Source organism: Thunnus albacares, chromosome 24 (assembly GCF_914725855.1).
Source record: "Thunnus albacares chromosome 24, fThuAlb1.1, whole genome shotgun sequence".
In the NCBI taxonomy this organism is placed as follows: domain Eukaryota; kingdom Metazoa; phylum Chordata; class Actinopteri; order Scombriformes; family Scombridae; genus Thunnus; species Thunnus albacares.
The window spans coordinates 1,412,311-1,436,851 of NC_058129.1; the positions used below are offsets into that span (position 1 = coordinate 1,412,311).

The 24,541-nt window shown below is 39.1% G+C and overlaps 1 protein-coding gene across 1 annotated transcript in view; it reads left to right on the forward strand.

Annotated features, from left to right (window-relative positions):
• Positions 1–21,988, forward strand: part of LOC122976469 (pseudouridine 5'-phosphatase) — a 41,152-nt gene extending 19,164 nt beyond the window's left edge. The window contains exon 4 of the mRNA XM_044344972.1: positions 20,868–21,988. Coding sequence (XP_044200907.1) covers positions 20,868–21,044 — 177 coding nt within the window. The 3' untranslated portion in view covers positions 21,045–21,988. The remainder of the gene's footprint in view (positions 1–20,867) is intronic.
• The last annotated feature ends 2,553 nt before the right edge of the window (positions 21,989–24,541 follow it).

Here is a 24,541-nt window from a genome sequence, read left to right on the forward strand (position 1 = left end):
ACACTTCCTGTTCTTGTCCTCCATTATAAGAGTCCGTCTATCATCAACACTGGCTTTATTTCTGCTCTCCACAACAGAGATGATGAAATGTTACACATCCCTCGCTCGAGCTGCCCCGGGCTGCAGGATCATTTAGAAGATGTGGTGGGCAATCTGTCACTGTCGCTTATTCACTTGCCACTGCTCACAGGACACGAACGCACACATAATGCACATACTATTTTCCTTAGTCCTGTAGTGTGTTCATATATGTGTGTTTGACACATGCGTGGGCGCGTCGCCTTGTTAAAATTTTATAGTATGAATCAACCATGCATCTCAGCTGTAATAACAGTCATACTTTATTGCCACTGTTTCATTATATGTCTTCATTTCATACCTCTGTTGGGAACAAAAGCAGCAATGTCCTTGGGTTTCACTGAGGCCTGTAATATGTTATTGTATATTGTAAAAATACATAGACATTCTATACTTGAGTAAAGATGTTTTATTAGCAAAATGTGTTCTTTTCATAAATGGATTCTTTCAACACATTCAACAGTAAATTAGGATTTGCAGAATGATGTACGTATATGCAGAGTTTGACACTAGAAGGCTGTTTTAACAGCCATCTGCTGAAAGTGGAAAGTTTCTCTGTGTTCACTAAAGATTTTAAGGGGTGGGCCTATGAGCATGATTTGTGATATCACAACTAGTTTGGAGCCAATCCTGGTCCAATATTCAGCTTACACAAGTGTGATGTGGAAACCTGAAGCCTCCAGTGCACATAAACTGAGAATGGACTTTTCAGTGCATTAGGAGACATCTTGTATCCAGCAGTTAAACTTCTGAGATGAAATATATTTACATATTTATAGATTCTGGAATTTTTAATGAGGGAAAAGGAGTCGATGCCATATTATGGATTATTTTTTATATATTATACTTTTTTGTGGGAAAAACCATATCAGACACACATTATTGTTCCAAGCAGAGTATTTTTTTATACATTTTAATACATGTTTGGAGGGGATCTTTAAGCAATTTCATTAATTGATAGTCTGCCACATTAACAATCAATAGTCAATTAATTGTTGCCAGTTCAACTGTGTATGTTTTTCCATTACAGAACCGTTTTTTAACCACTGATGTGACCTGTGTTCACAGCAAAATCAGAGAACATTACAAATGTAAAGAACAGATTCAGTCTGACTGGTTTCATATAAAATAATATGCATACCTTCTTTACATGATTTGAGTGATGTGCATTGTTCACTGTAGCTAGTGCTAGTCCAGCTGCAGGAAACAGCTGCTCATCTGGAACAAATGGAAGCATGTGTATTTGAAGTCCTGCTTGTCCCGACTGTTAGCACCAGAGCTACAGTGGAGCTCTCTGCCATCTGATACTCAGCTCTCAGTCTGTGTTAACTGAGCAGCTGCTCGCCGCTTTGGTCGAAGATGCTAGTTTAGCATAAGCATGAGCCTTATTTAGCTAAACTGGACAGCCGCCAGACAACAACTCCATTGTGCTGCACACTTTTTTCTTCCTTGGACAGCAGGGAGGAGCGTTTTTTTTTTTACAATTTGTGTGGCCCTTACGGATGTTCAGCAAACACACCTGTAACTCTGCCTAAAGTAATGTCACAACCAGTGTTTCAGCAAATTTACAGTACATTTTCTGACAGTTAAACTGCACATCCTCCTCTTATGCATAACAGGCTAATATATTTATAATCAAGTAAACTATTAATAGCAATTAATCGATCCACCTTCCATGCTGTTGAACCTTAACCCTGGTCACACAGTGGTTCTCACACAAGCAGTCGATGTTAAAAGACATGGATCGGGATGGTGGGGCTGTATTCAGAACATCCCTAATTCATCCTCATCTCACATCACATGATCATCCTGAACAGATCTTCACAGACTCATCCTGATATTGATCTGATGAAACACCTGTCTGCTCTTTGTGTGCTCATTTGCAGTTCATTGGGTTACTCCTTGATGAACTCTGTGGTTCCAGTGTTTTAAGGTTGTGCGATGGAGCGTGTTTGACGGTTGAAGTCACACAGCAAAACAAACAGGATTGGAGATGGATAAGGGAGGTGTTGTGATCGCCGTGTGTGATGGCCACGGCTCAATCATGATCATCGAATCATTGAATTGGCTTGAATAAAGCTGCTTTAGCCAGACAATTGAGCCCAACGTTGTCATTTTTGTGTTTGAAAGGTATAACAAATCTTGAACTTGACGTCAGATGTTAAATATACTGAGCATCCTAACATGTCCCAGCAGTGAGCTGGGATCAGATTTAGGTAGTTGGGGTCACTGTGGTGCACTATAATGTATACATTGTTAAATCATTTCATTCAGAACCGAAATGTTCCATATTTTCCTCAAATGTTACCTGCCAGCTGCAATTCCAATCCAATGTCATCTCCACTGGGTGTTTATGTGCTGATGTCAAAAAGATGAAAACATGGCAGCTGCATCAAACAATCCACCGCTTCTTGAACTGAATCCCAGTCCACCTTAACTGGTTAACAGACTTGACGCCAAGAGCTAAATATGGAACTACTAAATTGGCTTGCAGAGCTTACAAAGAAAAAATGATCTCAACCACAGCCAAAAGGCAAAAGTTACAACAAAGGTATCCAACTCATGTTGATAGTTGCTTGAAGGGCTCCCTTCTTTTCATTTCACAATTAGTATTAGTGTCATTGTTATTCATACACATTAATTTCCAGATAATACAACATCATTGGAGGTTACCGTACAGAGATGACTTATTAATGTTTTTTTCTAGTGTGCATCTTCACCGGGACAGATTCATTCCACAGCCGGGTTAAGTTATCAGGCTGACAGACATGAAGTTGACACATTGGCTTCACCTCAGTGTCACATGCTGACAAAGTTGCTAAGTTGAACAACAAGCAGCAATTGGGCCAGACCAGATCTTTTAGTTTCATAGGAAAAAGCTTTTGTTCTAGAAGTTGTTTTTGTCAGTGCTGCAATGCTGATCCACCAGACCAGTCTCAACAGAACATTACACCATTAATGTCTATCTGCAGCATGATTTTTAAAAATTATCAATATGAATAAATATACATTCATTTGTCATCATATTTTGAACAGCATATAAAAATCTCAATGTGGCATTTTCTCTTTCTCCATGCCTTTTATCTCTTGTTACATACACCCAAATTATACATGTATAACAAAGATTGTCAACAACATTGACATAAACAAAAATAAATAAAAGTAAAACTAATTAAATAACAGAAGCTATTTTTCACCCCTTGTGAGATTAAGATATATCTTATCAGGGATATCATTACATTTCCATTCTGACATGACCCAGTACTGGAAATAACGAAAGATGATGAGTAGGTGAAGATTAATTCAAAGTCCACTCTTGCTGTGTCACCTTTACATTTACATTTAAACAGGAGCAGGACTTTATACATATGGATGTGGTTCAGGAAACAATTACAATAAAACTCTATGTACAGTAAGTCAATATTCATCATAGTAAATTACTCGGTATCATTATAAACCACCATCAAGCCAACATATATTATTTTCAATAAGGCCATTAACAGAGCTGTCAGTTGTACTGTTGCTGAACTCAAAATTGCAAATTCAGTAAATTATTACAACTGCTCTTATATTATATTTATTCTTATAGTCTTATATTGCTCTAATAAATGTGGATTGATAAATGGATTAAGAAATAATGTCTAGCATACCTACTAACAATATGCAAGCAGGTCATTTCTACTCCAAATTTACACAACAGATCATATAAAGTATTAGCAGCAGGTTAACTGGTCTCTAGTGTATGAATATAGGCCTCAGTTAGCTTAGATGAACATAACAGTCAGTAATTCACTGGTAGAAAAACTAGGAACATCAAATATTTAAAGTTTAGAGTCCATTTTGCGCAGGGACGCCAGATTCATTTTAGAATTGTGGGGGCCAAAAAGTGTGTGTGTGTGTTAAGCAAGAGCACAGGTCCCTGGCTTGAGCTCACCCATCTGTAGCACTAAGTAGCATGTGGTGACCACCCCAAGCTTTCTCACACTTCATTCAAGAGAAGAACCCCCACCGAACAGTAGAGAGGAAACAAAGAGAAACTCTGGCAGCTTCCAGCCGAGCCGGTTGGCGAGTTCGCTGTTAGCTCACCAGCTACGAGTCACCCTGTGAGTAGTTACTTGACCTTCCTGTTTGTGTAGATGAGCAGAATGTCGCTTTGTGGAGTGACTGCCACTTTACAGTGCTGAAAAATGATGTGAGTTTACACAGAGACATACTTACATAGGTTGAGCTTTCATCACTATAAAACTGTGATTGTCTGCTTTTCATTAGGAAGTTGATTCATCTCTGTACATAAAACAGCTGTGGAGTAAATAAACATCACAGCACCATGTGACCCCTTAGTGTAAAACACCATGTCCGCTCTTTTTTTTATAAAGAGATGATCTTTCCGATTGTGACCCAGCTGAAATGTAGCAGGACACCGCTCAGTCAGGTTCCTCTCATGGGTAGCCGTTCATTGTAGAGGCATCCTTATTGAACTGCTGTCCACAGCCAGCAGCGCTGTCTGCAGCCAAACAAGGCTTGGATCCTCTCCAAATCACAGCACACAGGCATCGGCTCCTGTCATCTCGCCACAACACACTCCTCTAAAGGGTTTGACTGTGTTTGTGTGTGTGTGTGTGTTAGTGGGCCAATTATGTTTGAGACAATAGCAAAGGTGCGTGTGAGTATCAGTGCACACCACACACACACACACAGTTTTCAGCACTGGCTTCACCCCACCTTCCCTTTGTCTTGTTTCATTCAGCAGCGCTGACTCGGGCACACAGTGAATCCAGATTCAGTTGGCTCTGATGAATCTTGCATGTTTTTAGGTGTAAGCCTGAGGACAGGTTGTAAATCTTCCATGGCATGTTTTGAAGAGAGTGGCCAGCGACCTCCTCATAGTTCCACCCAGAGGGGAGTGAATTCAGGAGACCAGCTGGCACCCCTGGAAAGAAACTCTGAAACTTTGATTAGTCACATTTACATACTGTACACCTTCCTACAGTTACAACTGTGTATGAGTCTACAACAATCTGTATATCTCTTCCTCCTTCATTTGAAAGAACGCTGTTTATTCCATCAATTCCAGCAATGTAGTACTATATTGAAAAGTGGTATTTTTTCCGCAGTATACTGATCTACTCTTTAAGTCTCATATTATGTGTTCTCCTTTGGGAAAAAAATTAGTATTCAAAAGGGAACATTGAGTCCATAGTCAGTTCCTTTAAAATGCCATTCTTGTCTTCAGATTAGCTCTTCATGTGTATGGTGTTTGACTTTTGCTATGATTGGCCATGGACTGTAACCGTGGTTGTTCATGAGTGATGTGAGTGATGCGATGAGATTATGCCATTGGTCAGCCAGCTGTGTTGGAGTTTCCCCATTGGCCGTTGCTCTTTCAAAATGAATCAGCGTGAGATGATGGAAGCAGAGCAACTGTATTTCCTGCTCTGAGCTCTCAGCTCCGGTATCACATGCAGTTAGGTCAGCTTAACTCCTGTTTAAACAGACACATAACAGCATCTCTACCATCTCCGCCTCTATCGTCAAGGGTGATCGACTCTCCAGCTGACAGTGCTGTCAGCAGCTGGTAGGAGAGATGCTCCATGGTGCGTTTGGATTTTATAACTGAGCCAGTACCAGGACGCTCAATTTTACTCCTACTGTGGTAGCCAGGAAGCAGAATAAAGGTGCATAGAGGCATGAGGGAGACAGTTAAAGCACCCCAAATAACCATCACAAAACACTCAGTGCAGAGTGAAAAAGGAGAGACATCTGCAGAATGAAACAGATGAAAGAGCAAGACATGAGAGGAAGTATTGTCCTTGCAACTTTACTCAAATGTTGCTTAACCATGTCATGTGATATGCTACTTCAGTACATGTTAATTGCATGTTATTGCATGTATGGAGTTGGTTTTCACCTTTATTTTTGTTGTTTTTATTCATTACGCAAAGCCTGAGGACAGACTTGGCAATGTATTTTTTCAAGTCACTTAATTGTGTGGTCTGATCTTAAAAGTGGTTGTTTTTTGGTCTAAGTTAAGAGGCGTACCACATAACCGCAACATCCGCTGTTTGTTTTCCGACGCAGACCTCTGTTGTATACATTACCCCTTAGTCTACCCCCGTTTCCTGTCTCTGCACATTTTACTGTCAAATAAAGGGGAAAAAAACCCTTTAAAAATGTACATTATTTACAGCTTCATAGTTTCCTGTTGAATTTTGTTTCAGAATTTGAGGCATATGCACATTTAAAGATAAATTAAAGTGAAGGCATACCATTGCATTATAAGACAATACATGTAGAAGATTTGAGGTTTCTTGGTGATGAAACCCCTAACCTTGTGTACAACTGGATGAACATTTTCCACAGAAGTTACCATATTTTTTTCAGTAGTCTGGAATCTTGAAATGTTGACTGGTTCAACATTAGATTAAGTTTGGGTTTCATTTAAATGGCTCTTCAACTCATTTTCAACCTAACTTGGTTGGGCAGTTTTTGTCAGTATCCATTAATCTGCCAACTGTTTTTCCATTAATATATTTATATATAATTGATTCCTCCATAAAATATAAAAAAATACCCATATTAGTTTCCCAGTTTACATCTTCAAGTGTCCTGTTTGTGTCCAAATCTAGTTGTTCTTGGAAATGTTTCCTTGTGAACATTTTGTTTTATCATTGTCAAGGAAAAAGTAAGAAATGTGCAGTGTTAGATGGAGGAAAGGCAATAGTGGGCGATATAAGGGTGTAATAAATAGTAAAAATTCTAAGCTCTCAGTACTGCTAATGTTCGACCGTCAGTCAGTAATTTTTCCCTCTTTTTTCCCCTTTACATCAGTTAGTGTACATGCTCTGAACTGGGTTTCTGAGGATTTATGTTGGCTTGAAAGGGTTGTTAAACTCTTTTCTCCCTCTAAAATGTTGGGAGAAGTGAATTTCAGTGGATTTATCTTGTTATATTTTTATGAGGCTTTGTTGCTCTGTGGCTGTGTTTAACAAGCAGAACACCTTCTCTTTGTGTGACAGCTTTGGTTGGGAAATGCTTTTGGGCTATAGTCAGCAGTACACAGTTACTGATACTGTTGTGGTTTCCTACTGTGGCCATTCAAAATGAAGTGTGTACACATTACAGTACATTGTGACACTAACAGTTGCACATTTATCTACCTAATAGTCCAGTATGCTCTATACATGCTAGCCTAATTGATGCTTGTCATGTCTCATATCCAGATAAAAACTATATGTGATGAAATACATTTTGGTTTATGCTGTGTTCAGAAGTATTCAGGCAGACGGTAGACGGCAGATGGACAAACCTCCTGGACGGCACAGGAAAAACAAACAAACAAATGACAGGAATGGCAGGACAGCAAAACGAAACACGCATGGTGATATGTTGCTATGGTGATGTCGTATTCGTTACAAAGAATGGAATAAAATATATTAATTAAAATTATTTTGTGTCTATTATTTTATGTAATTATTCCAGTAATGAATGTAGCAATAAAATACAGCTTTCTTTTAATATTATATTAAAACTTAAAATGAATGTTAAATTCAGGGGTCAATCATTCATTTCCAACATGGATAGTGAAAGGAGAACTGCACTTGGTCTATCCCTTTTTTATGTTAGTTTGAAAAAGAGACCACGACAACAAAAAACAAAAGAGCATATGGGTGCATCCTATTCTGCTAGAGTGTAGAATACATGGGGAATTTCATCCAGGAGCTGAAGATGGATGAAGACAGGTTTCGGGCATACTTTCGGCTGAACCATGCTCAGTTTAGCCACTTGCTCCATCTGATAGCTCCCTATCTCCAAAAGATGGACATCAATTTCAGGACACCCATCAGTCCAGAAGAGAGGTAACCTATTCATGTAATAAAATAATCTTGCCTCTGACTGGTATTATGAAGGCTAAACCCCTACCAGGGGTGCAAAACATCTATTACCTACAAACTTACCGGACATGTTTATATAGATGTCATACTTATTTAGATAGGTCTACTTATCTGTAGTGATTATATAGTTCAGCATTGTTTTATGGAGGTTATAGGTGATCCATTGTGGGAAATAGAACTGATATAACAATGAATGTAATTTACATTTAGTTGTTTGTTTTTTTGCTACAGACATCTAGCAACAGATCCGTAGCCAACAGTTTTCGAGTTGGAGTCTACACAGTGTGTGAGCTTGTCCCAGAAGTGGCCAAGGTCATTTGCGATGTTTTTTTGCCCACCTAAGCAAGCCTGGGAGAAGATTGCTGTGGAATTCTGGCAGAAATGTAACTTCCCCAATTGCTTGGGAGCAATGGATGGCAAGGACATGATGAGCCAAGCCGCCAAGTCCTCCTGATCGGCCTACTACAATTATAAGGGCTTCCACTCCATTGCCTTTTTGGCTGTAGTTAATGCCAGATACCTTTTTCGGATTGTGGATGTAGGTGCATTTGGCAGGACATGTGACCGTGGAGTCCTGGCCAATTCAACATTTGGAAAGACTCTGCACAGGAGCATAGCTGACCTGCCTGAAAATGCCACTTTCCCAAGGGCAGAAGACAGTGGTGTGGTGCCAAACACCTTTGTAGGAGATGCAGTGTTTCCTCTCAGGAGGTAGCCTACATGATGCATCCTTACCTAGGCAAAGTACTCCCAAGAGAAAGGAGGATCTTCAACTACAGGCTGTTCCGTGCAAGCAGGGTAGTTGAGAATGCATTCCGCCACTTGTCACGTCAATAAAGAATGTACAGACATGTCATGAGACAGCAGCCTGTAATTGTGGAAGCACTGGTACAAACAACATGCATGCTACACAGCTACATGCACTGGGACACTGCACCATTTTCACCTCCCCGGATTGACAACTCACACAGCACAGCTTCAGACAACATGGGCAGAGTGGACAGCAATAATAGAATGAGGGAGGCAATGAAGACCAGGGAGACCCTCACTCACTGCTGGAGAAGTATCATTCCAAGATGCTGCCCTGTAATCACCCTTTGGAGGACTTCAGAAGTAAATTTCATCTGTTATTAAAAAATCTACTACATTCTATGATTATTAAAACCAATTTTAAAACACTAAATTTTTGTCAATGCCTTGTCATTTAGTATATTTATGAACTTCATGCAATGGTTCTTAATACTTTAAATAGGTCACCACTTAAGAAAGCACACAGTATGTGCATATTTATTTATTTTTTTAAGTGCATAAATGCGTACATTTTTTAACTCAGCTCACAGTCTTAAGAAGTAACTGTAATTAATATCTAATATCTATAAAAGTGCATTACGCTGAACAACTGGCAAAAATGCCTCACACAATAGAGACCTTGCATGGAATTTCGAAACAAGCCACAGTGGAACAGTAATGTACTTTGCCAGTGTTTTACCTACTCTATCACTGCACAGAAAGTAGGCATTTTCTTTTGAAAGTGGTTACCAACAGTTACAGGCAGCCATACAAACATTCCGTGCTCCCAAGGCCTTTATTGGGAGCATTGCTTGCTTTGGTAACAATACCTCATGTGGGTGGAGTGAGAGATGATCTACCCCCTCACTCATATGCGCACGCACACATACACACACACAAGTAAGAGCATAAAAATATTCCTTGTCACAACCGGGAACTGGAAAACAACAATAACTGCCAAATGTATGAACTGTAATGAAATTATGAAAAACAAATCCAATGAAGTAACTGAGCTACACAAATCTAAAAAAGGCCCTTGATGTTTGAGAGGTTGAGAGGATGTTCCTGGTTCCTGGTCTTCATCCATTGTCACATCTTCCACAGGGGATTTCAAAGTGGTATAATTCTGATTCCAAAATTATTAGCTTCTTGTTGTCCAGATTGTCCATGTTTTTTTCTTGTATGAGGGAACTACATAACATAGGACTGTAAATTCTGTCGCAGAGGACAATATCTTAATATTTTTGACGGCAATGTCATCTACTGTCACCATTGCCGGTATTCTCTGATGTCTTCAACTAATTTTACCGTCCTGCTCCACTAAAATGACATCCAGTTTGCCACCTGCCGTCTGAATGAATCCGTGTAAACAAATCATTACACTTAGTATTCAGTGTAGACTTTACACCATTCCATTCTAGTGGTGGTAATCCACCTCAAGCTGTTGCCAAAAGGACAATTACTTATGCCAAAACACTTTAGCCATGGATTACTTGCATGGATGGACTAGGAGCAAGACATAAGGCCCAGTGTGCATCAAACTAAGTGCTTGTCAGATAGTCTAACATCAGTTTTCAGTCCTCACAACTACTTCCATCACTTTTTGTGCAACGCCATGAATACTTTCAAGAAGAGACTGTCTGAACATATACATACATTGTCCCCATTTGTGCACCTCAGCCTGTAAGGATTTTATAGACATGCAGAAGGTCTTGGAGAGAGGTTGGAGAAGCATCCTGGAGGAGGTTGCTTTACACCTAGCTGTCCATTGTGGCCATTCAGAACAATTAGAAACTCTTTTCCTCCCGGCTTGGTTGGATGACATGTTTTACGAACTAGTTTGTTTGAAGCATAGTGAGACCAATGTTTTGCCGGCCATAAGAACACTCGGGGGTGGGAATCTCACGATTCGTTTGATTAGATTCCATTCCAATTCTTGGTGTTGCGATTTGTTTTTGCAAATCAGAACCGTTGTGTCAAACCATTCACTCATGTTCTTGGTCCACTGAACTGAAACATGAAACATAACTGACAGTTAAGCTAACTGGTCTTGAAGAAAGAAACAAGAAAAAGTGAACTGCTTTAACAGCAGCCTGTATCATAGACTTTTGCAGTCAGTGTCACTTCAGATGCCACGATCATCGGGGACCCATTAATAGCACTTTTCCAGTGCAGGAACTTGAATTGAGGGCATTTTGTAATGCTGGATGTTGTTTTGGGCTACCGAACAGCTTGTGCTGGCCCCTGCAGTGCCCTGGATTCTCTATTCTCATGTTCTTAACCACTTAACTGTTCACCTACCAGCATATAAAAATTATGAGCTCGGCCCTGCTGTAGCCTAGTATGTGAAACAAGAACACTGTACCAAAGCTTCACAAGATTCTTAGGAGTTGAGGTTGTGTGAAGCTCGAGGGTAACGGTTGTGAAGTCCTTGTAGAACTAATGCAAATTACACATTTTCAACATCTGGCTAGAATGTGTCTCATCCAATGGATTACAGTGACTCATGAATTCTTCTCGGATGCATTTATACATTGCTTTAAAGATCCGCTCAAGTGTGCATGTGGTTTTGTAGTTTATATACATAGTGTCCATGACTTACCTCAGTTTATGCACATATGAGCTCATACACTACGTGGTGTCCATTCAGCCACAGATATTTTTTCTCATTGCTGTAACTTCCATCTGTAATCCACCCATGCTATCAATCCACTGTGAGCTGCAATGCATCTGTGTCTATTTTCATCCATTTCATTACAGCGCATTGGAAGCAGATTAAAGGGTCATTTTGCTAGCTCATTGGTAATTACCAGTTTTAATTGCTCCCAATCAAGGGAATTAATGTGCGGCCCTCCGTTGTGTGCTCTCAGTGTTTCCGACGCCATTGTTCCACTTCCTCCAGTTTCAGGCTTAGTGACATCACAGACGTCAATTAGGCTTTAACGAGACTTGAGGAGACCTCTTTGTTCTACCTGAGTATTAGAGTTGAGATGAACAAAGGTCCTTGAGGCTTTCTCTGAGACTTGCTTCTGGTGGCTTGTGTAGAGTTTTAGACTCATTGTAGTGCTATTTCCTGTATTCACACTGAAGTGTTGTTTCCAAGACAAACTTAAAGCTGTATTTTACCCCAATAATTAATTCACCATCCACCACTGTGTATAAAAAATTGAAGAAATGAGGCATTTCAAATTCAGGTTAAAGGGCGATGTGTGGCATACATTAATGCTAATTAGAATTAAAGGCAGAATATTTAATTACATAGATTTAGTATTGGCATCTCAAGATGAATAAAAAGTACTTCTATCCACAGCCTTTTTCTGATTTATTGTTCCTTTTGCATGCCATTATGCTGTGGAGTTACAGGAAGTGTGTGGATATTTGTTATCATTGGATTTTGTTGTTACTGATTTTGTTAGCCTCTTAGTATTATTCATCAGCATGGTGGGTTTTTCTCAAAAAGGTTTTATGCAAATCAAACTTTTCACAATCTAGAGTTAAGGCGTCAGTATGTTTCAAACAAACCTCTTTGTATAATGTGGTGTTCAACCACTTCTAAAGGCAACACTGTTTGTACCTGTTCTGAATGACCACGTTCAAAGGTGAAATGAAAAGCTGGCTGTCATAGCCTCCTCCTGGCTGCATCACTCTGCCTTTCCAATCTCTCTCACAGAACTGTGTGTCTTTTGCATTACAGTGTAGTTTGATGCAATGAATCATACAAGTGCATAGTTTCAGACAGTCTCCCTTTGAAGGTATTCATGGTGTTGCACTCAGTTGTGCAAATGAAAAGTGACAGTAATTGCATGAAGAAGAGCTTGAGAGAAGTTCCAACCCTGTCTTCTTTCCCACCCTTACACCTCCCGGCCAATCACTGCATGAAGGGGGCGTGATTGTGGGATTGTTTACCTTGGAAAATTACAAACATTTTCATCCCTGATTTAGGAACAAAGACAAAAATTCAGATTGTACAATTTTGGGCTCTGATAGAAAAAAGTTGACAGTCGTGATAAAAATGTGATGAAATCTTGTGATGAAATCCAAAACGGTGATCCTAGATTTCATTGTGAGACATGGCCACTGATTGTTGTGGACCAATGTCAGAAATGTAGGACCAGATTCTTACAATGTGACTGCCTCTACAAACCAACCAGCAGCATGAAATGCCATTGCTATGACCAAAGCTTGTTTTTTGCTGCATTTTCAATACATGCAAGGTGCAGATGGATGATGTGAGTTGATGACATGTCTCTGCTTGCATTTTTTTTTCAACTTACATTGTCATACTATGATTCCAGACATTCATCAGACAATCTGACATCCCTCAAAACTGACATCATACAGTCTGCTCCAGACTGAGACCAAGATTCTGTTAGACTCATCTCACACAGTGTGACATGATAAGAACTTGTAAGATCACCGTTACTGCACAGTGTGTAGAGGTCTGAACAGACTTGGACGTAGACTATGAGTCAGACTTTATCGCCCAACATCAATCACATATGTGTGTAATACCATAAATTCTCATATAAAAGGAAGTATTCAAATGATGGCAGAGTCTGCAATAACAGTCAGAGACGTGGCCAGCATAATCAAATAAAGTCCAGGGTAAAAAAACAAAAAAAAAAACATTGAGGAGGGTGGAATAACCTGCAGCCTACTATAAAAGCTCACATGGTAAATTTAGGATAATCTACATTTCCACAGCACTAATTCCATCACCACATGTTAAAGGACGGGTTCACAATTTTTTCAAGTCTGCCCTAAAACAATAATCAGCATTGAAACAGGTTTTTCTTGCTGTAATCATTCCTCCTGTTCATACTGACCATTAGAAGTAGGGGTGAATACAGCATTCAGAAAAGCACAAATAGCGGGTTTTTACAAACATTTATTTTGTACAAATATTTTGAAAAATTACTTGTTTTCAGGAAGAAAATAAAACGTCAAATAACAGCGCGCAGGTCAGGATTCATAGCCAAGCGAGATTACATTGCTGTCTCCATCTCTCTGCTGTGCTCCACTCTGTCTGTCTCTGAGTTATGATGTATAAATAGCTGCAGATCTGTGTGTCCGGCGGAGCTGAGCTTTGGCTCAGTGGTCAGCAGAGTCGTCTGTAGTCGGGGTTCAAGACCTGGTGTGCAAACCCTACTTTGCAAAAGAGTTTATCTAAGAACCCTTATTTTAACACCATAATATCCTAAAATTAGAAGTGTAATAAAAACAAAAACAGGATTTTTACGCTTTTTTCCACTTTTATTCAACTACAAATCATTTTGCTGCCTCAACAAATATATATATATGTATATATATATATATATATATATATATATATGAATACAAATACCGAGCTCTCTGCACATCCCTAATTAGAAGATCCCTTCATAATGTACAGTCCTCCTTCTGTGGAAAAATGTATTTAAAAGTTTATCTGAAGCTAATATGAAGCTTCAAGAGTCAAATCAAGTAGATATCTTTCTACGTTACAGTCTTTTTAGTGCCAAAGTCCCTCTTATTGTTACTTTACTTCCACCACAACTCAACAGGGAAACACTGTCTGAGGAAACACAAAGAGGGAATTTGATGCTAAGAAGACTGTAAATGTGTCAGATATCCACTTGATATGACCAACTCAGACTGCTGAAGACTCATATAAGCTCCACATCAACTTTTAAACGCATTTTTGCACAAAACAAGGACTGTGGATTTTGTTCCTCATCACTTACATTGTAAACGCATTAGAGCTGCAGCGATTAGTTGATTAATTAATTAGTTTCCAACTATGAAATTAATTGCCAGCTATTTTGATAATTGATTAATCATTTTGAGTTATTTTTTAAGAAAAAAAGTCAAAATTCTCTGATTCCAACTTCTCAAATGTGAATATTTTCTGGTTTCGTTAGTCTTCTATGACAGTTAACTGAGTATCTTTGGGTTGTGGACTGTTGGTAGGGATAAAACAAGACATTCGATGATGTCATCTTGGGCTGTGGGAAACAGTGATCAACATTTATGGACCAAACAAGTAATAGATTAATTGAGAAAATAATCAACAGATTAATCAATATGAAAATATTTGTTGCAGCCCTAAAGCGCATTCTGACCATCTTCTAATGGTCAGTAACAGGAGGAATGATTACAACGAGCAAAACCTGTTTCAATATTCATTTGGGCACCTGTCCTTGAACCTGTCCGTTAAGTATAACAGCCAGTGATGTCAAGCTAACCAACTAAACCTGCTCACAGGAACACTTAGTGTATTCCTAACAGAGAGTCTTTCTTAACCCACAACTCTTCAGGGGCACATTAGTATGTTTAACTGTCAGTGATTTACTGCCACTTTGTACCTTGCCACTTTGTATCACATCCACTACCCAGTCTGTTGGTGACGTCCTCTCACATTGTGCACTAATGGAATGGAGCCTCTTACTGAACCAGCTATATACAAATGAAAATATGTATGACTCCTTTATTTCACATATCTTTCTGCTTGTGAATCAGAGATTCTTTACACAGTGCACCTTTATTTGTCCAAAAAGGCCAATCCAGGCATATTTTAATAGATAGTTATTGACTAAAATAAAGCCAATGGAATCCCAATCGTTTCTCATTGTTTCATCCAGCTCAGCCTGCTAGTGTTACAGTGCTTCTGTCCTTTATGACAACCTATGGTGCATCAGTTCTACTGCATGTGAGTGTGAGTGAGTACTGTGCAAATGTTTTAGTCACTAAAAGTAAAGTGAGGATGCTTTCAAAAGCAATGCCATGAATAGTTTTTATTTATCTTCAAACACAGTTTCTTTAAGTGTTTTCTGATCTTTCATATTGACAACATTGACTGATGGTGAGAAACCGGATAAAGTGTCAAAGTTCCACACATACTCTACATAAATAGTAGATTGGCAAGTTGTACTGTCGACCTTTGACTTGCAACTCCTACCATGTCCATGTTTTAAACATGTAACATTCTGGAATGGATGCTTCTGTGTTTTATATATTGATTTTGCACTTTCAACTTCACAAGTGCAGTGCCCGTTCAAAACTTGCCCGTTCAGAACGGGGCAATTGCTTATTATTTCTGGAGAACCTTAACAAACTTAGCACAAAAAGTAAGGAAATTTGTGTTTGGTAGATTATTTCTTTGTTCTAACAGTGCTTCTTGGCAATAAATCTTATACCGTTGGAAAGCCTGGTGGTGGTGCCACATTTGTAAGGAACATGCATTTGTAGAATGAGAAGCAGAGCTGAGTATTTGGGTTGCGCCCATGAAAAATATGCCAAATCTTCTCTGCCAATGCCAAACAGCTTATTCTGCCATTTACTCTTGTTTGGTGTTTGGTGGATTGGATTATTGAAGTTTGAAGAAACAAGACATATTAGCAATTTAACAATTTATTCATTTAATAAACAGGAGCCTCAGTAGTGTGTGGAAGAACCATACACAGCCACAACAGCCTGGCACATCCTCCTCATGCTGGTCACCAGCCTGGTCACACACTGCTGTGGGATGGCATCCCATTCTTCAACCAGCATTTGTCACAAGTCAGCCAACGTGGTTGTGTTGGTCACTCTGGCACGAACAGCCCTCCCAAGCTGATTTATTGCCAAGAAGCATTGTTTCTACAAAGAAATAATCTACCAAACACAAATTTCCTTACTTTTTGTGCTAAGTTTATATGTATCAATTGCCAAACGTTTCAATTAAAATGATAAGGATTTAATAAATCAAATGGTTTAAATCCAGACAGAAACTGCACCAGTGAGACTAAACTGAAGTTGAACCGCAGAAGCAGTTTACGGCCTTCCATTGGTTGATTCTGCTGCCAGTGAAACATGTCTGCACTCTTATTGGCTACTTTTACTGCCACCGTCTCTTTTTTTTCTCCTGTGTACGCTCGTTCTTTTCTCTCCGACAGTTTAACTGAGCTGGCCATGTGCCTTTGTCCCACTCAGCCAGTCAGAGCCCAGAAGCCCCACCCTGCTGTGATTTGTCAGTGTTTATATCAAACAGTCTAATGCTGCACTTAGACATGGAGCTAAATGGCTCACTGTTCACTTGTTTATTCAAAATTAATTAAACGTGTCGCATGTCCAAAGAACTTCACACTTGACACTGCACTTCCTTGGGTCCTCAGTAGTACACCCGCCAAGTGTGAAGTTGATTGGATGAACAGTCCTCGAGATATTCGAAGGACACACATACATACATACATTCAGACAGACAGACAGAGATTCCCTGCTTTGTAGTTAGATGCTGCAGTGCGCATTCAAAACATGTCTGAGACATCCTGCAGTAAGTCTTGAACATACATGCCAAGTTTCGTTAACAGTACACAGTTCAATAGTAGAACTTAAGTCTCTTAAACTTTTTAAAGTGATTAATATTACAGATCTAACCCCACCTCCAACCACAATGTGGTTTGCAATGGCAGAGTGGCGCTGTCTATATTTACGCTCATTGACGCCACAGGCTGAAGAAGAAGCACATCAACGTTGCTTATGAGGTTTTTTTATATGTATCTCGAGAACCGCTCATCCAAACAACTTCACACTCAAGACTGCACTTCCTTGAGTCCCCAGCAATACATCTGCAAGGTATGAAGAAGATTGAATGAACACTTCTCAAGATATGTGAAGGGAAAACATACATATGCCTACATACATACATACATACAGCACAATATGGAGATAAGAGATAAGTGGAAGTACAATATGGAGCTCAATAATGTTACTGCAGCAAATCTTCACGTGGATTCAGGTTATATGAGATAGATTATTATACGTGCAGTTACCTTAGTAGCTGCATGAGTAAATATCAAAATATGCAGCTCGTTGAATAGTTGGTAACTGTTCCTCTTAACCCTCAGACTGCTGAGCCTCCACTCTCTCCCTCTCCCTGTCTGCACACTCCTGAATGTGATTATTGGATACTGAAAAATGATTAACCTCCTGGTGAAGGTTCAGTCGTATTAATTTACTGCAACTGTTGGAATGTCCTCGTCGAACATGTGCACAGATCAGGATTTCAAATGCCAATTAGCCCCCATGTTTTTCATATTTTCATTTGGCTCGGGTATGTCGCAGTGAGAGTTTTGCCTCACAAAAGACATTTATTTCCAAAGACGGAAAGCACGGCAGCAGCAGCTTGTTTAAAAAGAAACTTCACACAGAAAGATATTTTATAATTTGACTTCTAAGAAGATGCATGTTACTTCCCTGTGGTGAAATTCCCAACTTCTGGTCATAATCTCCAGTTTTGTTTTTTTTCTGGGTTTTTTTTTTTTTTGGTATTCCCTTGTTGATTAAAAGAGTCATGCTATTGCTAGAACTCATACTGTATACGCTGCAAGCGGTTACATGCTAACAACCCAGATATACATCAGACTTGATGATCCCTCAAGTGTCCATTTTACTCAACCAGAGTCTGTGGAATAATCTCCCCTCTGCACCTTCTTCTTCCTCTCTTTCAGCAGTGTATCATAGTTGGATAAACATTCTTATTCGTGGGTAAAAGCATCTTGTAAAGTGTCTGTCTGAATAGGGTTAGGACATAGGCTATATTTTCTCCTCTAACACTCTTGAAAATGTGAAGTAATGAACAGTTGTGACTATCTACCACTGGGCTGAACTGCAAAGACTTCTGTCTGTTGTCTGATTATTTTTACTGTTTTCCACTCATCTGTAATCAGATATTAGCTGTTTGAAATAATATGTTTGTATTTTATTCAAAATGTATGTATGGAAACATGAAACACTAGAAAATCTGGATTATTTTGTTAAATTTAGAAGAATACATTTCTACCCAGGAAAGTAAAATTTTCTTGCCTTAACTTAAACTCAAAAATCATCCAAGTGTTCAGCTTCAGTAAACATGTCTTTAAGTGGTGGAACAATCTGTCTGCTGTTTAGTTTATTTGACATTATGCCGCTAAGATATTTAATCATGCACAACTAAATGTCAAAGATGATGCAATATTATGTTTATTTCTATTGTGGTCCTTAATATAGAGACATACTCAAATACATTTTGATGTGAGCTTGCATGAAGGCCCAGTTTGACAAAAAAAGTTGAGAAGTGGATTTGACCTTCTGACAGACAATTCTAAAATACTGTGTGTAAAGCACAACCTTGCAGAGATGGACTGGCTATCAGAGTCCACATGTGGAACTTCCTGTCATGGTGCTGTGGCTGTTATATTGTGTGGCTGAACATTTTCAGGTGTGTTTATTTTCAGATTAAAATCTGTAGGAACTCACTGCAGACTGCAATTTCCCTGAATCAACATTGCTAATGAAAATGTACCTAATTGACATTTTACCTCAGATGTAATTGCCTCTGGGTGGAAACAAAAAACATACACAGTCAGTATTTAGTTACAACTTAATGATGATTAACAATTTTTTTTACATCTATAAATCACAGCCTTCAAGATTCACTTTTTCTTCTAACAAAAAACAAATTCTTTACTGTGGTCAGATGAATCCACATGTTGCACATCAGTGTTCCCTGTTTCAGGAATTGAATGAGAATGTAACAAAACTAAATGGAGGAAGATCACTGCACCAGAATAAAGAAAATAGCCAGTTTTTCTATCTAGCTAAATATATCCTACTTGAGTTTGCCACCGTTATGTATGTTAATGAGGTGGACAAAATATTAGGAACACAGTATCATTTTTTGAGTTTCTGATAACCGACACTATATTCTGATGATTATGTTATTATATGGTGCCTAAATGAACACTGAAATACGTTTTTCTTGCTGTGATCATTCCTCCTGTTCATACTGACCATTAGAAGATCCCTTCATAATGCATTTACAATGGAAGTAATGGGGGACAAAATCCACAGTCCTCTTTCTGTGGAAAAATGTATGTTAAAGTTTATCTGAAGCTAATATGAAGCTTCAGCGTCCAAATGAGTCAAATCAAGTAGATATTTTTCAACGTTACAGTCTTTTTAGTGCCACAGTTCCTCTTTTTGTTACTATACTTCCACAACTCAACAGGGAAACACTGTCCAAGGAAACACAAAGAGGGAATTTGATGCTAAAAAGACTGTAAATGTGTCAGATATCCACTTGATATGACTAACTCAGACTGCTGAAGCCTCATATAAGCTTCACATCAACTTTTCAATGCATTTTTACATAGAATGACTGTGTGGACACACTGGATTTTGGCCTCTATAACTTACATTGAAAGCACATTTTAAGGGTATCTTTTAATAGTCAGTATGAACAGGAGGGATGATTAGAGCGAGGAAAACCTCTTTCACTGTTCATATGGGACTGTTTTTTTAAGACACACTTGAAAAATTGTGAACTAGTCCATTAAAGAATTTTGACCCACATATGTTCTGTAAGGGACATTTTACAGTGTAAAACAACTGATATATCTGTTATAAGTTAGTATTGCCAATATATTGACCCAGCCTCTAGATGTAACATAAATGGTGCAAAGTCGTTTGTATCCTCTTTGGTTATTCTAATTCTGGGACACTTAAAATTCCTGAAGTTTTATGCAGGCAGTAGAAAAACAGACCTTGCATGAGTGCAACAACAACCAAAAGACTGGTAATAAAGGACTGATACACATTTCAATAATAAATAGATAAAACCAATACATGAGCCCTACCCTGACATAAACGTCAGTAGGCATATACTACACACAGAAAACTCATTGGGATTGCACCCCCCATCCCTATGTCCATGGCCTCTTATTTGAGTCATCTTCTCTCAGATATGATGTACTCTCTCAGATACAAAAGGCATGACTTTTGCTGACAAGGCCTCAGATCAGTTTGAGAGTGAAAAAACGTCTTCAATGCGGCGAATGAAAATATAGACAAAGGCAATGAAGTGAGGCTACAGGGGGCACCGTTCTTCAAATTGCAGATTTAATGGATAGTCCACCTGCCAGAGGTAAACAGCACTCCTCTGAGGAATGTCAAGTGCATCACGTTGAAAATGGAAATGGTGCTTCTGTTTCCCATTTTCCTGTGTTTGTTTTTGCTCTGAGCTCTGTGGTGTCTGGAGGGGTGAAATCCTGTAGACCTAATAGGCTTATAGGATAATATCACTTTGTTTTCCTCGCTTCTGTCCTTGCTCAGTGCCTGGTGTTTGAAGACGCTCCCAACGGCGTGAGGGCGGCGCTGGCTGCGGGGATGCAGGTGGTGATGATTCCTGATGACAACCTAGACCCCAGCCTTACCCAGGAGGCCACTCTGCGGCTGAGGAGCATGGAGGAGTTTGAGCCGCAGCTCTTCGGACTGCCGGCGTACGACTAAGCCCAGAAACCAAACCTGGAACCACACCATGTAAATCAGTCTCTTGGGGAAATGATGATGAGTGAGAAGCTGATTGTTTTCCTGCATGCCTCATCATGTTGTGGATGAATATTGATGTTCTTTTGTTGGCTCCAGTTAATGACATTTGATAGTTTTCTTTTGGATGAGACTTCACAATATTGGTCAGACCCTTAAAGCTGTTTATTAGCATTACAGTCAATATCGTCACTCCTGTTTGAAAGCTTTCTCAATGTGTCACACATATTTTATCACTAGATATTAGCCTCCACCCCCCTACAATGGAGGCAAAAGGAATTAATATTTGTTTCTCAGAACATAAACACTTAGAACTGGAGGTCAATGTCAAGGTTAGAATTTTTTTCAGCCCCAAAACAACTAGCTAGTGGACCTTGAGTTAAAATATTTTTGTCAAACTACTTTTTCAGAGGTAAAGAATGAACTTTCATGCCGAATTAAAAACTTGCATTCGATAAACTCAGCAGTAATGTGTTGACACAGACCTCACTGTGGACACTTCATTTTTCAGCAGAAAGTAGTTTGGCTGAAAACTGTTGACAGTGAGGTCTGAGGATTATCCAGAGTAATGGGGACACTGTTTCTGGACAGATAAGATGCAGCTGATGCTGTGAGCACCACAAACAAAGAAAATCCAAGCAGTCATCTCCCTTGTGTTGGGGTGAAGGCAGACATCTCATGGGGCGCATAAAACCTAAACTTATCTGCACGACTACATACCATTAGAGGAAGTGGAAAAATATGTCTATGTCTATGTTTGTGATTTGTGTGAACCGACCATTTAATGTAGATTATTCACTTTCAAAGTGCCACAATGTCAAACCTCAAGTCTGACACATACACATGGTCCTGTACTGTATCTGCTCCATGCCTCAGAAAGCCTCAGGGTTAGTCATCCAGGTTCAAATTGAGCCTCATTAAAAAAATGAAGGTTTTTTAAATAAGCATTTGTTCAACAACTCTATGTGTATGTAGGATCTGCTTCACATTGAAATAAAGTCAAGTAAACACTTTTAAAACAATGGATATATGTAATCATTTTGTTCTTTAAAGGTTTGATCTTGATTTTAATGTTAATTAAGAAATTTCTGTCTTTCTTTGCCTGCTGCACCAATTATCTTGTATGTTTTAAGTAGTAGGTCTTTAGTAGTATCGAGTCTTAAAGCCATGGATACGGGCTGAATTGGCCATTACAGAACTCTAAAGGTGTATTCACATTTCAGCTGAAAAACAAGGGTTTTGCATCAGCACAGTAATTTACAGCTCCAGAACTCCTGGCAGTGTGGTACTAAACACTAGACACCACCTATATATCTCTTCTGATTAGCTGATTTGACTTGTGAAAACCTACAAGCTACAAAGCTAATGTTGCTACCAGTAGATGGCTATGTTTCAGGCACTCTGTTTTTGTAACAAACCTGGTAGCTACATCTGCATGAGGATGTTTTGCCCAGCAAATACTTCTCTCTGGTCTCGATATGAGGCTTATTTTTATTGTACAGTTCTGGAAATTCAGAAACACAAGTCATTTGATTTTCATTCATCTCCCAGTTCAAGCAGTGGTCAACAGCAATTAACTGCACCCACAAAGGTCAGCACAGCTCGGTCAAGGTTCAATAAATTTGAACTTTCATCAAACACCCCCACTTCACGCACCGCAATGCGTACATCTGCACAGAGCTGTCATAACACACCACATACACAATAATGGAGGAGGTGCAAGCAAAAGCTGTTTTTTTTCATGGTAATGTGAATATGCTTTAATCTAAATGTCTAAAAATGTTCACTTATTGACCAAATTTAGCCCACTTTTAAACCAAGTGTCTTTTGACCTGCAAATCACCGAATCAGTGCTTACTGAACAATAAGCTAAACTTCTCAAATGTTTGTCTTTGAAATAATGAAATATTGTTCTCAATGTCATAATGTCAGACATCATCTGGTTAAAATATGAAACTCTTGAACAAAGTCAGTGAAGCAGTCAAATGTTTGTCTCTGCAGCATTGTCCTTGTTCTACAATGTGTTTAAGCGGTCTTATTGAAATGCCAAAGACACTACTATCTCCTCAGTGTAATCCAGGAAAGAGGCTGCGAGTTGTCCTCACCCTTTCATCTCTGCTCATGTCTTGCCTCTGCACTTACTACAATTCACATGTCCTTTCGTCGAGCAGGCTTTAACGGAGGGCCCGGCGCAGGAGCCTGGTTCCACGGTTCCCTCAGGCTGCTGAAATAGGATTTCACTGCACTTCCATCCACTTCCCCCCCCCTCCATGCCTTCCTGGCCTTTCATCCTCAAGGAGGGGGTAATCTCCTCAGCTGCTTTTTTTTTTTTCTCCTTTTCCTGCTCACATACTCATCACTCTGTAGTTTTACATGTGATTTACCCTCTCCTGTGTGTGTGTGTGTGAGCAATTGCCTTACAGTGTGTCCACACAGTGATTGCAGTGTTAAAAGGGATCTCTGTATTTTTGATTTAGATTCAAATGAAGGCTGCTTGAAAATAACACCGGATCAGACCACCAAAATGACTTCATCCAGTCTGTGTAACAACATTTTCTCTGCTGTGCAAATGTGTTAACTTTTCATTATCAAATAAAGAAATCCGTAACACAAACCCAGAGCGTGGTAATTATGCAATTTCCATTTTTTTTTATTTTTAATTCATTTTCTTCTTGACTTTGATTTCAGATTTAATTAGGTTATGGGTTATTTTCAGACATATTACATCTTTTTTTTCAGAACCTTCAGATGTTGGGAGAATGTAACTCATGCATGTATAGTGGATGTGCCGCCTCATTTTTAATTTATTCAAGCATTTAAATTAACTTGTATAGCTTTAGTAATCTTGTCACATACAGTTCACTGACTGTATAGTTGGATGAGAAACAATTTTATATATATACTGTACAATCAATGCAGGGTTTAAACTTGTGCTTATGGAGAAACATATCACATGTAAGACATGGCTAGAGCCACACTTTACAGAAAAAGGTGAGATAAAAGAACTATTAGCTAAAATTACCGTTTTGTCACCTTAAGACTGTGTGACAACGATGATTGTGTAAGTTAATTGCATGTCACACTGTAAGAGATGGCTCTAATAAAATCTCGGTCGCTGTGTCAGACTGAAAAGTTTGAAGCTGTCAGATTGTGTGATGTGATGAATGCGTGGTGAGTAATAGTGCTATGATGTCAATAGAAAAAACATATATGAAGATGCAGTTCAGGTTATGGCAACAAGGTAACAGGTTCCAGAGTTTAGTCAAAATGAGGCGTATTGACTGCTGCAAACGTCATCACATGTTCTTTTAATAAAGATGACTCAATAGTGTCATCCAACACAATAATATTAAACACATGACCCAACGTTATCATCAACATTACATGAAAAGCACATGTTGTCTGCAGCTCTTCCAGTACATGCATGTGTAGAGTTGATCGGTGGGAGGGGCCGTTGGTCC